Source organism: Kogia breviceps, chromosome 2 (assembly GCF_026419965.1).
Source record: "Kogia breviceps isolate mKogBre1 chromosome 2, mKogBre1 haplotype 1, whole genome shotgun sequence".
NCBI classification, from domain to species: domain Eukaryota; kingdom Metazoa; phylum Chordata; class Mammalia; order Artiodactyla; family Physeteridae; genus Kogia; species Kogia breviceps.
This window is the reverse complement of record NC_081311.1, coordinates 195130581-195145066: the sequence shown is the minus strand read 5'-3', so window position 1 is coordinate 195145066 and position 14486 is coordinate 195130581. Positions and strand designations below refer to the sequence as shown.

Sequence of the window (14486 nt, the reverse complement as noted above, 5' to 3'; positions counted from 1 at the left end):
AATATTTGGAGAAAACTCTAATTCAAAAAGATACATGCACCCCAATGTTCATAGCAGCACTATTTACAATAACCAAGACATGGAAGCAACCTAAGTGTCCATCAACAGATGAATGGATAAAGAAGATATGGCACATATACACACACAGACACACACTTGCGCACGCACACGTGCACACACGTGGACAGAAGCGTCACGAGGCAACTCCTTGCAGTGTGCATGTCTGGTTGCCCAGCCTCTGCTTAGGGGAGGGTTTTGCGCTGGGACACGATCAACATATGATTTCTAGTTTTATTTCTTTTTTTGTTACCTAGTAGATGAGGGTGCTCTTCACTTTCCATTCACCTTTATGGGACAAAAGAGGGGTGAGGTGTGCGAGGGGGTGGAGACGGAGGGCAGGGAAGAGGACTCACCCCTGTGGCTTTCTGCTTAGTGTAGGCGTATTTGTCCCGAGTCAGTCTTTCAAAACGGTAAGTGGGAGCGAATGTGATTTCTTCCTCCTCTGAAACCAAACAAAACCACGGTTTCAGTTTTGATTTCCCATGTTTCACGTCTGGCCAAGTTTCCCTCTTTTCCAGGCATAATCCTTCCCCCAGTGAGGATACTTGGGAAAAGGGGAGACACAATGCTGGAAGGAGAGGGCCCGCGAGAGAAGGAGGGCGGTTCTCACCGAAGTGCAAGAAAACCTTCCGCTCCTTCCTCTCCATGAGCAGCTGGTCGTGGGACAGCAGGTCTGCGTACTGCTGCTGCTTGATCTTCTGGATGATGGCTTCTGCCTCCTGGAGCAAAGACACGGCCAAGCCCCTGGTGAGACAACCCTTCCACCAACACGGTAAGAGGCACATCGCCACCTTCCTGCCCGGCGCGCCAGGACCCGAGTCCCCGCAGCTGCACTAGACCCTGGTCCCAGGGACGCTGGGCTGGTGCTCATTTACACTCAACCGTTTTATACGGACAACCTTGCAATCGTAGTGAAATATCAGCTCAGTAACGTAAGCTCCTGGCTATTCTAACTTTACAGAGGGATACTATTTTTGTGTACCGACTTCTAGCATCATTTTTATAAGGCTTCCCTAGATGGGTAGGTATGTCTCCCTTACTTCTGTTCTGTCTGTGAGACAGCCTGTTGTAAAGCCATGAAAGGATCTGAAACCCCAGCCCCCGAAGCTATGGGCACGGGGCCTCCGTGATCTGGGCTCGGACTCCAAGAGCCGGTGTGATATCCGTGGGGTGTGCCATCCTCGGAATCCAGCTGTCCTCCCTCCTGAGACTTACGTTGCCTCCGCTCTGGCGAACGCACCTGGCTGACCTCCTGGGGAGTGAATGGGTGAACGGCCCCTTCAACTGTGAAGGGTCAGGATTTGTGGGGCCTCTGCCTGCTCAGTCAGGAGGGAGAGAAGGAAAGCTCCCGAGGAGCCTCCGGTGAGGGAGGGAGCGGCCGGGGAGGGGGAGGGGGGCACAGACGGGCCCTAAAAGCTGCTGTGGCAGCGACAGGCCGAGGAGGCCGAGGAATGTGGGAGGGCTGGGAAAACATCTGGGTGGGGAGTCCGAAGGCCCGCGTTCAATCCCAACTGTCAGAGGCCTGTAACCGACACAAGGCCATTTTCTCAGGCCGCTTGTGCTCCAGGGGCCTCTTCCCCCTCTAAAATCAGGTCCGCGTCTGCCGTCCCCTCTCCCCTCACAGACAGAAGTGCCAAAATATGCCCGGTACACAAGGGGCAGACGGTTCTCCTCCCTGCCTGGCCTCTGCCCCATCTTTCTGGAGCAACCGAGCCTCGCTCCAGGCGTGTCCAGGGGCCACGCCTGCCCACGCCCTTCGCAGGGAATCTTCTGCTCCCCCTGAGTGAGCAGGGCCGTCTGTGCCACGTGGCCCCTCTGACTGCTGCTCATTGGGTGGGCATCCAACTTCGGGAATGCCTTCCTTAGGCTGCCCGGTGACCCGTGATGTGGGGAGAAAACGGAGCTGGTCTTTGCAGACTTCAGCCTTTCCTGGGGACCTGGGACCGGCAAGTCGAGGGGCCACTGCTGGTTAGCTAGAGGACCACAGCGGCAGACAGGTGGTGAGGAGGGGTGGCCAGGACAGTTATGTGGCAAGTAGGCATGAGCAGAGGCCAGCCGTAAAGAAAGGCAGCGGCTCCATAACGGGACCGGTGTCGAGTCCCGGAGGAGCAGCCGCTGTGGCCCAGCTTGGTCGTGTGTCCCCCTGACCCTCTGCCCCGTGCGTCCCCAGCCCAGGAGGACGGCCCCTCACCCAGGTGGGCAGCTCCACGCGGTAGTTGAGATCCCCGAGCCAGAAGAGGTGGGTGAAGCGGTGAGTGATGTTAAAGGGGCTCAGCTTCTTGTCTCCCAGAGCCAGAAACCGGAGAATGTTCATATAGTTTTGGTTTCGCCTAATTAAACAAAAAAGCAGCCAGCTTAGCACGGGGCCATTGGTTCCCTACTGCCCGTGCCGGGAAGTCAGAGGGGACATGTCGGGGAGTGAGACTGAAATCTCCAGCCCCGTGGCAGCAAACCACGCTTATGCAGCCCCTGGGCTGAACTGGGAACGCAGGGCGGGGCCCCAGGAGCATCCGCTCCGCAGGGACTCGGAATCATCAGTCTTCTAGAGGGCTGTCTGCATGGCTGGGCCACCAACGGGCAAAATGCGCTTTCATCTGTAAGGGCGCCCCAGATGAGGTTTTCCCTTGAAAAATGGAGTGGTGTTTAGGTGTCTGCTGGGTTAGTGACACGAGGAAATGTCTGTTCCGTCCTTTAGGCAAGATTCAGCCACACGTGGATGTAGCCGTAGCTGCCTTTGTTGAGAACACGGGAAAAGCCCTTAGAGGCTGACCGGACAGGGTCCCAGCCGAGCGCTGAGCCGTCCTTAAGGTATTTAGGGTTTGAGGTCTGTCTGGGAAAATAACCCCAATCCCTGATCCTGGGGTATGAGCTCCATTACCTGAGTTTCTTTTCGCTTCCGGAAGTCAGGTGGCTGTTGACAAACCCCAAGGAGGTTCCATTGAACATGAACGATACACCCACGGCTCCCTTGTTCCCTAAAGGGAGGGGGAGGAAGAAGTCAGAGCATCAAACAGGCAAAGCTGCCAAGTGGCGGGAAATCAAGGTGAAGCAACGTCATTCATCAGGAGGGAGAGAGCCGCTGTGGGAAAGTGGAGGCCAAGGAAGAAAGGAGAACAGCTTTATATGGGGTGGGAGATGGGACAGGTGGTAGGGACTGGGGGCCGAGATTCCTCCAGGACAACAGGAAAATGGGATGAGCGACCAGCAACCTTGGGGTTCTCGGCAGGGCTGAGGGAGGAGGCGACTGGTGATAACTCATCCTGGCATCTCCCTCTAAGTGTGTGTGTGTGTGTGGGGGGGTGTGTTAGTTTCTCACATTCCCAAGCAGGACCATTAAAAGGAACCAGAAACCTTGAGAAGGAGATTCAGGAGGAGACCAGGGCTGGGGGGCAGCGGGTGGTGACCTTCCACCAGCTAACTCCAGCTTCCTGGAGAGACCAAAACCCACACTGAGACCAGTGGTCCTCAGAGGATGTTCCCCAGAACAGCATCACCACCACCTGGGAACTTGCTGGGAGTACACATCTCAGGCCGTGCCCTGGACCTGCTGAATCAGAGCTTCAGGAGTGGGAGCCAGTAATCCATGTCTAACAAGTCCTCTAGGACAGGGGTTAGGCAGACACTGACCCACCACCAGCTAAGAATGGTTTATATGTTTTTAAACAGTTGGGGAAAAATCAAAAGAAGAATATTTTGTGACACATTAAAATGGTATGAAATTCAAATTTCAGAATCTATAAATAACGTCTTATTGGAACACAGTTACACCCCTAGAGAGAGTCCAGTAATTATGACACAGACCGCATGACCTGCAAAGCTTGAAATATTTACTCTCCGGCCTTTTGGAGGAAAAGCCTGCCAAGCCTGCTCTAGGTGGTTCTGACACATGCCGAAGTCTGGGAACCTGCTCTGCCCATCACGGCATCTGTGACCCGTACGTACTGAGCACTTGAGATGTACAGGCCTAGACTGAGATGTAAAAGTGTAAAAGACACATCAGAATTGTAAGCCTCGGTAAGAAAAATGGACTGTAAAATATCACATAAATTTTTATATTGAATACCTATTGAAATGGTAATATTTTGAACGTATGAAGTTTGATAAGATATATTATTAAAATTGACTTCCCTTGTTTCCTTTTCTTTTTTTGAATTTGGTACTCAAAATTTAAAACCACCCAGGTGGCTGACATTCTGCCTGGGTTGGATAGCACAAGGGCCCTGCAGATCACCCGGCTCTGCCCCTCGGGACTCAGGGGAGCCACAGCCCAGCCAGTGGCGAGCCGCCCCCGCTGCCCCCCACCCCGCTGCCCCTGGCAGTGACGCAGCTCTGCTCCCCTCGCCTCCAGGAGGCCCCTCCTCTCAGCTTTTTCCCCACCCTGCGGTCGGTGCGGCCTGGGTTTAAATCCCTGCCCGCCACTTCCTTGTCACAGGGCCTCGGACAGGTTAGGGAACATCACTGCAGCCTCCAGAGCCCTGTCTGCGAATGGGGCTAATGACAGTCCCTGCCCGCACGGGGCGCCTGTATTAAGTAATAGTCGGAAAGCATTTAGCACACGGCCTTGCACAGGGTACAAGGTCGTAGATCTTCCGCCAGGCAGCCAGCACTCACTGAGCTCCTGCCCTGTGCTGCCATGTCTGGTAGCCATTCTGGGGGAGGTAAGGGGGGGAGAGCAGGCCCAGGGGGTGGGGGAGGGGAGGCAGGGAGGGACTGTACAGGGGAACTCCACCTCCAAGCTGCCCTCCGACTGCCCAAGCCTCCTGCCTCCCTCTCTGGCCTTGTCCCAGCACCCACTAGAGCTGAGCTCAGGGACCACGGGTCCTTGGCTTCGCTGTTGCCGCTGCATGGCACACCCCTCCCATGCGGACCCTTCCTCCGCCCTCGGACTTGGGTCCCAATGCCCCGCTGTCAGAGAGGCCCCTGGACGCCGTCCCAGGTAGCACGGATCTGCTCTAGTCCCCGCCACTCGCGCTTTGCCGGCCGCTCACGCCCGGAAGCTTCCTGCTGCCCGTCTGTTGGCGGGAGCAGGCCGCTGCGTGCGGTGCTCAGGAGCCCGGGCCCCACACTGTGCTGGTGGGCTGGGGGCACACTCGGCTCCATCCCAGGAGCCAGGGCTGGGGCGGCGGCCGGAGGAAGCCGACCGAGGCGCGCTTCTGCCTCGTGGCGGGCGGCCGGAGCGCGTTGCACGCTGGGAAGGGCTGGTGGGAGGGGCGGACAGCCCGGGCAGCCGGTGATCGAGGACTAGGGGAGGTTCCTGGGCAGCGGAGGGCGTGGGCTGCAGAGCAGGGCAGCTGCCACAGGAAGGAAGGTGGGCCGGTGGGCGTGGACACCGGCAGCCTGCGGTTTGTCAGCAGAAAGGCTGAGAGAGCTTTTGACGTTCAAGGCCAGCAGTTATTCTATTTCCTCCTACCTCTGGGGCTCTGTCCTGTCCTTGACACCAGCCACCAGAAACCGCTGGCCTCGCCCTCAACTCCACCCACGGCCCCCGTGTGGGTGCACCTGCCCTCACGCAGTCACCGTCACACACAGACTGACATACTGACACACGCAGACCGACAGACTCACACACACAGACTGACAGACTCACACAGACTGACAGACTCACACTCACACACACAGACTGACAGACTCACACACACACGGACTGACAGACTCACACACACACTGACAGACTCACACAAACACACACACAGACTGACAGACTCACACACACAGACTGACACTAACACACACACAGTGACAGACTTACACAGACACACACAGACTGACAGACTCACACACACACACACAGACTGACAGACTCACACACTCAGACTGACAGATTCACACACACACACACTGACAGACTCACACTCACACACACAGACTGACAGACTCACACACACACACACACACTGACAGACTCACACACACAGACTGACAGACTCACACTCACACGCACAGTGACAGACTCACACAGACACACCCCCACACAGACACACACGCACAGACTCACAGACTCTCTCTCACACGCACAGACTCACAGACTCTCTCTCACACGCACAGACTCACACTCACACTCACAGCCATGCAGCCCTCTGCTGTTTTCAATTCTCTGAAGCACCCTGACTGGTCCGCACAGGCTCACAGCTGACACCAATGTTCCCACCTCCAACCTGAGTCTGTCTACATCTAGAGCAGGGATCGTAACCTACAGTCGGTGGCCAAACTGAACCATGACTTGTTCATAAATACAGTTTTCTAGAACGCGGCCGCGCTCATTCACGTTCCTGCTGTCTGTGGCTACTCTCGGGTGCCAGCGGCAGGGCTGAGGAGCTGCACGAGGACACTTACTACCTGGCCCTTCACAGCATGTCTGTCAACCCCTGTCCTCAGTCCGTGACACTCAAGGTGGGGTCCGCGCGCTAGCAGCGCTGACACCGCCGGGAGCTCGTTGGAAACACAGAACGCTGGGCTCCTCCCGAGATGCACGGAGTCAGAACCTGCGTTCTGCCAGACCCCCAGAAGCACCGGTGCAGACCCCGCGCGCGTTTAGGCTGGTAGGACCACCCATCCCGGGTGGGGTGGACACGCGAGTGTTGGCGGGAGCGAGCTTACGTGGAGCACAGCCCCCCTGCTCACCCAGCGTGTTGGCGATGCCCGTCTTCACGTTGTTGGTGCAGATGTGGCTGATCCTGTTCTCGTGCTCTGGCTTGGCCAGCACCGCTATGCGGATGTTCCAGAGGGTGTGGATGGCGACCTGGCAGGGAGGACAGGGCTGTGACCCCGGGCCGGGACACGGTGCTTGACCCCAGAGCAAGAGATCCACACCCATCCCTCGCCCCAGGTGTGGGGTGCCCTGTCTGTAGTCCCTACACTTTGGGGGACTCCTAAGGATGCCTCACAGATGAGGCAAAGTGTCTTAAAGATGAGACTTCGATGAAGTAAAGATGACCTCCAAGCTCAGGCAGGGAAGAGGGAGGACCCCGGTGATGAGCAATGCTCACGGACCCCATTAATTTCTGGATACAGGTGCCCCTCTCTGGCCCTGGAAGGGGGGGGGGAACCACTGAGCACGTTCTTGCTTCTGAGATGCTCCTGATTTGCCCAGCCCACTGCCCCAGAGTCCCACCCAGGACTGTGGCCACTGCTCACTGTTTTTTTTTTTTTTTTTTTTTTTTTTTTTGCGGTACGCGGGCCTCTCACTGCTGCGGCCTCTCCCGCTGCGGAGCACAGGGTCCGGACGCACAGACCCGGCGGCCATGGCTCACAGGCCCAGCCGCTCCGCCACACGTGGGATCCTCCCAGACCAGGGCACGAACCCGCGTCCCCCGCATCAGCAAGCGGACTCCCAACCACTGCGCCACCAGGGAAGCCCACTGCTCACTGTTTTAAAAGTCATGCTGGTGATTTCTTGCAGGGAATGTTTGAGTATCTCCAGCCACTCCTTCTCTCCCAGGGGGTCCTCCTGGGTGCCGATCACGTAAATGTCATGGGGGATGTAATCAGCAGAGTCATCCCGCGTCTTTCCCTGCCCCTTGGAGAGAAACCAGGACGTGATCTTCTTGGGAGGGGGGGCGTTACCTTCAACAGCAAAACCCAACACCAAGTGAGTCAGAGGTCCATCAGGAGCATTCAAAACAGACGTGGGGGGTGGGAGAGGTTCACACAGTCACTGGAAACCATTCAGTTCCCCCCAACGAAATATACCTTAAAGAACTAGGTACTATCATCCCCCAGGATGTAAGGGAGGGTGAGAACTCAGTTACTTTTTTCTTTTTAATACTTATGTTTTAAAGCAACGCCTTTTTTTTTTTTTTTTTTTTTTTTTTTTTCAGTTGCACTGCACAGCTTGCGGGATCTTAGTTCCCTGACCAGGGATTGAACCTGGGCCCTCGGCAGTGAAGGTGTGGGGTCCTAACCACTAGACTGCCAGGTAATTCCCTCAGTTACATTTCTTTGTAAAGATAAAGTTAAGTTTCAAAGGCTAGAAACACCTGAAGATTCTGTAACTTGAACTAGTAGCACGAGATGTCAGACGCTGTCCTAGTCTCTGGGGCTTTAGTGATAACTGAGACACAGGCCTCGAGGAGTTTACATTCCACTGGTGGTGAGAGAACGCTGTAGGCTGACAAGTTTAGCATGGAGGCTTCTAACCCATGGTCACGAGACAACAGTGCCTTCATTGCACAAGAGAGATCTCAGCCGAAAACCAAGGGATGTGCGGGAGTTAGCCCGAGAGATGGAAGAGCGTGGAGGCCCACCTAGTACCGTTTCAAAAGCTGAGCTGAAACAGCTCAATAAAGAAATGATGATAAAGATTTATTTCCCTCAAAATGCCCTTGGAGGTTGAGTAAACTTTGTTCTCAAAGAGAGAACTTTCTTGGTTCACAAGTGCCAAGAAGCCAAGAACTGGAGTGACCTGACTGCTGCCGAGCTCCGCCCCACTGCGGCTTAGGATGGGGGCACAAACCCTTGGGCCTGGTGGTCTCTGCTCGGGGAGACCCTCGCATGCTGCCCTGGTGAGGCAGGGCCCTGGCCAGCTCCTTCCATGCCGGGTGAAGGGCACCCCCTGCAGTTGTGCACCTGGACGGCCTGAACCGTGCCCAGCCAAATCTGAGACGTCCAGGCTCGCCGAGGGAAAAACGGGAAGGGGCCGGTGCCCACGTGCATGAACCCCCAAGTGTGAGAGCTGAGGAAATGAGGCGGCCAGTAAGAAACACTGGTGGGGAGAGGAGGACACAGGAACTGGGCAAGGGTTCTACTTCAGCGCTGCCGCGGCCCCTGGAATCTCTGGGCATGAAGGCCTGGGGAGGCGGGGTCTGGTGGAATCGCGGTGGGCAGCTCTCCTGACTTCCCTCCTGGGACGCCAGCCCAGCCTCCACCAAGCGACAGGCCAGCGGTCCCACGTTGCGTTTCTGTTTCGGATTGTCCCCCTCCCCCTCCACGAAGGGCCTCTGCTCAGCCTCTTCCTCCTGGGGGGCTGCTGGGTGACACTGTGCTGCATTGGGAGGTGGTCATGACTCCACTCCAGACAAAGTAGGCGAGACAGATGTCCAGTCAAGTTCAAATTTCAGATAAACAATGGATAATTTTTAGAATAAGCATGTCCCATGCAATAACGGTTTGTCTAAAATTTAAATTAACTAGATGTTCTGCATCTACTTAACTTTTAAAAATTTCTAGCTGAATATTTACACTAAATAATTATTTAGTGTAATTCATATTAGTATAAACATTTGTATTAGCATCTAAGTATATACTGTGTATATTTAGTACAATGCATATTTGGTGTATATTTGCACTTACCTCTAGCCGAATAGTTATACTAAATAATTATTTAGTATAATTTATATTCAGTATAATATATTTATATATTTAGTATATGATATATACTTAATATATATTAGTATGTAAATAGGTACAGTATATATATTTAGCATAATATATATTTAGTATGTATGTATTTATTTCTAGCTAAACACCTATACTAAAAAATAATTTGTTGTTTATATGAAATTCAAATTCAATTAGGCATCATCTCTCTTTCTCTTTCTTGCTCAATAAACCCGGCAGCCCAAATCAGAAAGGGAGTTCTTCCTTCCAGGACTGAAGCCCCTTGGCAAGCTGCCCAAGGCTGGCAGGTGCCCAAGAGCCCCTTCACCCATATATTCAGACTTCCCAGTTTCAACAAGCAACGTAACCCATTTCAGCTGCACTTGGGGTATGAGAATCCCAGGGCTGGTTTCTCTTACCCCTTGTCTCAGGAGGGGTACCCAGGTCTCGGGACTGGGGGTGGGGGGGAGACAGGCAAGGATGCTTGAGGCAGCAAAGCAGAAGCCCGGGGGAGGTGCCTGGAGGCGGGGCAGCATGCGGACCCACCCATGTTCCAGGTGCCGATGAAGATGGTGATCATGTCCGGCTCCGGCTGCTCCGAGTGCTTGTTTTTCATCTGCTGGAGGAGCTGGCAGAAGCCTTCTCTCTTCTAGGGATTGAAGGGCAGACAGACTCAGACTGGCCTCTGCCTCCCTGCACATGATACTCTCAAAGGCCTGGTCAGCTTCGAGAAAACTGAGGGGAGCTCAGACCAGTGTGGACTTCCAGGAGAGCCATCTGGAAATTCGCGTCCGAGCTCTTAAGAGACCGGCTTCTCTCTGACCCAGCCCTTCCACTGCAAGGACCTGACTCTAAGGAAAGAATCAGGGACTGTTCGAAGACCCGACCACATCGTGGGGACTGCAGCAGAAAATATTAGAAACCTTCGTGTCCAATCTTAGGAGATGAATTACTAACTGTATTATGGGTCATCCATATGCTAGAAGACCATAGGTTTTAAAAATTGGGGGGCAGAAGTACTTCATCAACAAGGATAGATGATCAAGATATATTGTTTAGTATGAAAAACCAGTTGACAAAACACTATGAACAGCACCACTGCACTTGTATTAAAAAAAACACAAACAAAAACCATCCTGAAAGATAGAGTCCAAGGATTACTAGTGGTATAGGGGTGTTTCTATTTTAAACTTTTTGTTTATTTGTATGCTTTTTCACTAATGAGAATTAGATTACTTATGTAATGAAAGAAAATTTAAATCAAAGAAACTAATTAAAAAGGAAAGAACACACAAAGGCTGTCGTAGCCTTCTTAATAGTCTTCATTTAGTTGTCCTGGGTCCACAGTAGGGCACAAAGTAGACGTGGCCCTCTCGTAGCTTACAGTTCAATAGGGCAGGGTGACCAAACAAGCGTGCCCCAGAGTTTTAGGCTGCGCCATATGAAATTACCAATGTTTGACTGTCTCAAACCTACGTACATGGCAATTTCATATGATTCAATCTAATTGCAAATCTCAGTTCCCTCTGAAGAAAGCAGCTCATGGAGAATTGTGATGGCTGTCTTTATGGAAACCTGCTTTTAGTTACAAATGGCTCGATATTCAGCGCCTCGGTTTACTGCTGTGCCTCACCCTTCTGAGCTTGCAGCAATGAGCAGAACTGGGTTTTGGACCTCTGCCCATGTGCCCAGCCAGGTTTCTGCCTCCCCCCACCTGTCTGGCCCCCACTTCCTTGTTTTTCCCAGTTCCTTCTCTATCATTCCTCCCAGTCCTTTTCACCCTCTCAGCCAGTTCTGGGCACCCCTGGACCCCCCCATTGGCCTCCCAGCAGCCCACCCCTGCCACACCGGTAGAAAGAGCTGGGTCCCGGCACTCGGTGGGGCTGTCCCTGTGAGCCTGTGATAGAAGCCCTGTCCCTCAGCCACGGTGCTGACACAGTCAGCCAACACCTCACGTGCTGGGAGCTCTCTGTGCCCTGCCTCATCCGAGCTGTACACTGCAGGGTAAACCGCAGGGCTGCAAGGGTGGGTTTCAGCCCCTGGATGGCATGTCTGAAGTGAGGGATAAGGTCACAGAGACACCGTCTGTACAGAGGCCCACCACAACGCCCAGATCCCAGGTTTCTCCATCTGCGCACCCACCTCTTATTCCAGCAGCCACGCCTGGCAGGGACTCTCACTTCTGCAGAGTGAGGCAAAGTGTAGAAACGCAGGGAGCGCTGGTTGAGACTCAGATTTAAATCTGGGGTGCCCCTGAGGGCCTCCGGGTGCATCCCGGGGAAGTTCAAAGCCCCCCAGTGGGGCTCAGGGCTAGTAAGACGTGGCTGATAAAGGATGCACTCTCTCAGGGGCAGGCGTGGTAGCAAAGGGAGAGGATGGAGCTGTGATGCTTCAATCCCAGCCGGCCTGGAACGTAGCCCCTCAGCTTCCTGCGCTTGGCTTTCCCAGGTGGGAAATGGGTTGTGAGAGCTGAGTGAGCCCATGGTACCAACTTCCAGGCACACAGCAAGCCTCAGAAATTGTGCGTCCCTCACTCCCCCCTCGGCCCATCTCAGTGGTTTGTCGGCACTTACTTTGGAGTCAGCAAAAACGTATTCCTTCCGCAGGGTCTTCTCCTTCTCTGTTTCCACCAAAATCACCAACTTGTTCAGAAACTTCTGAGACTTGATGAGCTGCAGGACTGAAGAGGGATGAAAGTTCATTTTTCTCATCATCACCCAATATGTAGAGCCTCCACTATACTCTGGCACTTGACCATCAAAAATCCTGACTTTTCCGTGTCCAAGCTGAGCACCAGATTTGTGCCTGGTCTCCCAGATCCTTGCTCCTCTTACAGGGAGGAGGAGCTCATGGCCGGGAAGGCTGGTGCCTGGAACAGGAAGGGTGGCCTGGCCAGAGCAGAGACAGTGTGACTGTCCATCTTTTCAGCTCCCTCCCTCTCTCCCTTCCTTCTCTCTCTCTCTCCTCCTCCCTATCGCTTTTCCTTCCTTTCTCTTCCTCCCTTCCCTCTTGTGCTTGTTTTGAATTTATATCTAGATGACAAATTAAATATTTTTATTTCTATCAACGACTAAAAGACTCAAATTGTTCTACAAGATTTTTACGAACAATAGCACTCCCCAACCCCACCTCCCCCTCCAATGTCCTGCTCCCTAGAGGCAACCACTTTCAATTCTTTTAATGGATTCTTTTGGAATTTTACTTCTTCACTCTAAATGCGATGCTTATATTGCTACTTCCTGGTGTTTCAGTCTTAGGTATTTCCTATTACATATTGACTTCCCACTATAGAAGATGCAGGTTTAGCTCTCTTTCACATTTACAACCTGTTCCCCCGCCTCACCGTTCCCCTCCCCCCGCCAATGTATAATTTCAGTCCCTCCATTATCCTTCTACTAATTATATCATCATTTTGGCCAGATAAGCATTCAGTGTTTGTTATTATGGGAATGCTCTTGACAGACAAGCCCTGACTGCTTTCTTTTTCCTGCACAACTTTCTGTTTTTCCTGGAGTTAATAACTGCCATATTTTTTCAGTGGTCCCAACTCTCAGTTTGTAACTTCTTTTCTGTGTGGTCAATCACTTTCATCAGTTTCATCATCCTGAGGGAGCCTCTCCCAGAGCCTCTGGGCCTTCTCTTCTCCAGACTGGTGACCTCTAGGCCTGATGCAGAGCCATTACGTTAGAGCCTTCCTTCTCCATCATCTGGGAAATCCATTCACCTCTGTCTCTCTTGTATTGGATCCCATGTCATCCTCTTCCTCAGTTTATGCCGCCTTCATTTTGGTGGAGCAACATCTCTAGTAGCTTTCCAAGAAAGACGGGATGGGGTGATACATTTTTGGAAGCTTTGCATGTCTGAAAACTCTACCCTCACACTTCACTGACACAACTCTTAAGTTAGGAATAATTCTCCTCAGGACTCTGGAGACCTTGCTCCATCGTTTCTAGTTTGCAGCACTGCTGCTGAGAAATAAAACATCATTCTGATCCATCTGTATGCAGAAGAGTTCACATGGCAAGCCTGACTGCTATCCTTGGAAAGTCTACTTGAAGGTGGCCCTTGGTTGGCATATAGGACCTTGGATTTGGGGAGGGTTCCCAGCATCCCCAGAACTAAGAGCAACTCACTGTGCCTGTGATGTTTGTACCAACAGTGTGGTTTACACTGAATATTTGTTTTCCTTCTGGGAGTCTCGGTGTGTACCAGGCAGAAGGTGCCTACATGACCAGCCTCCGGTAAAATCCCAGGATGCTGAGTCTCTAACAAGCATCCCTGGTAGATGACATTTCACATGTGTTGTCACGACTCATCAAGGGAGGAATTAAGCACGCCCTGCGTGACCCCCACAGGGAAAGGACTTCTGGGAGCTTGTGCTTGGTCTCTCCTAGACTTCACCCCAGGCACATTTTCCCTTTGCTGACTGTGCTATGTCCTTTCACTGTAATAAACCACAGCTATATGAGTCTACAATGAGTCCTGGGAGTTTTCCTGGAGAATCACTCACTGTACCTGGACATGGTCTTGGGGACCCCTGACACAGGCTATAATCTATCATTTGCTTTGAAGATTTTAGGATCTTTTCTTAGAATCCAATGTTATGAGACTTTCCAATGTTGCATGTGCCTCAGAGTGTGCTGGACACTCGGTGGGCCATTTTCTGTCTGGAAACTGGTATTGTTCAGTCCTGAGAACTTCTCTTGAATTATTTCTTTAATGTTTCTTCTCACTGTTTCCCGGTTTTCTCTTACTGACTCTCATTATATTGGTATTGGACCTCCTGGACTGGTCTTCTAATTTTCAAAAATCTCTTCTCTCCTATTTCTCCTCACTTTGTCCTTTTGTTCTACCTTCTGGAAGCTTTCCTCGACTTTATCTTTCCACCCTTCCTTTGAGTTTTTATTTTAAAAATTTCTGAAAAAAGATTCTGCTATCATGTTTTTATTTTTCCTTACTAATCTCCTGTTCCCTTCCTTCTCCTTTTTCTTCATTTTTATTTTGTTCTCGGAATGTTCCTTCAATAACATTCTGTTCTTGTTTCCTGGTTCAATTTCTTTTAACTGTCGTAATTTGTTTCCTGCAAGTTTTTTGTCTTTTTCCTTACTTCT

At 52.2% G+C, this 14486-nt stretch overlaps 1 protein-coding gene across 1 annotated transcript in view; it reads right to left on the bottom strand.

The window, feature by feature from the left end:
- Positions 1–14486, bottom strand: part of INPP5D (inositol polyphosphate-5-phosphatase D) — a 129921-nt gene that overhangs the window by 26725 nt on the left and 88710 nt on the right. The window contains exons 10-17 of the mRNA XM_059054386.2: positions 11949–12055; positions 9922–10024; positions 7427–7623; positions 6682–6799; positions 2939–3035; positions 2252–2390; positions 671–779; positions 414–502 (exon numbers count right to left, since the gene is read on the bottom strand). Coding sequence (XP_058910369.1) covers positions 414–502; positions 671–779; positions 2252–2390; positions 2939–3035; positions 6682–6799; positions 7427–7623; positions 9922–10024; positions 11949–12055 — 959 coding nt within the window. The remainder of the gene's footprint in view (positions 1–413; positions 503–670; positions 780–2251; positions 2391–2938; positions 3036–6681; positions 6800–7426; positions 7624–9921; positions 10025–11948; positions 12056–14486) is intronic.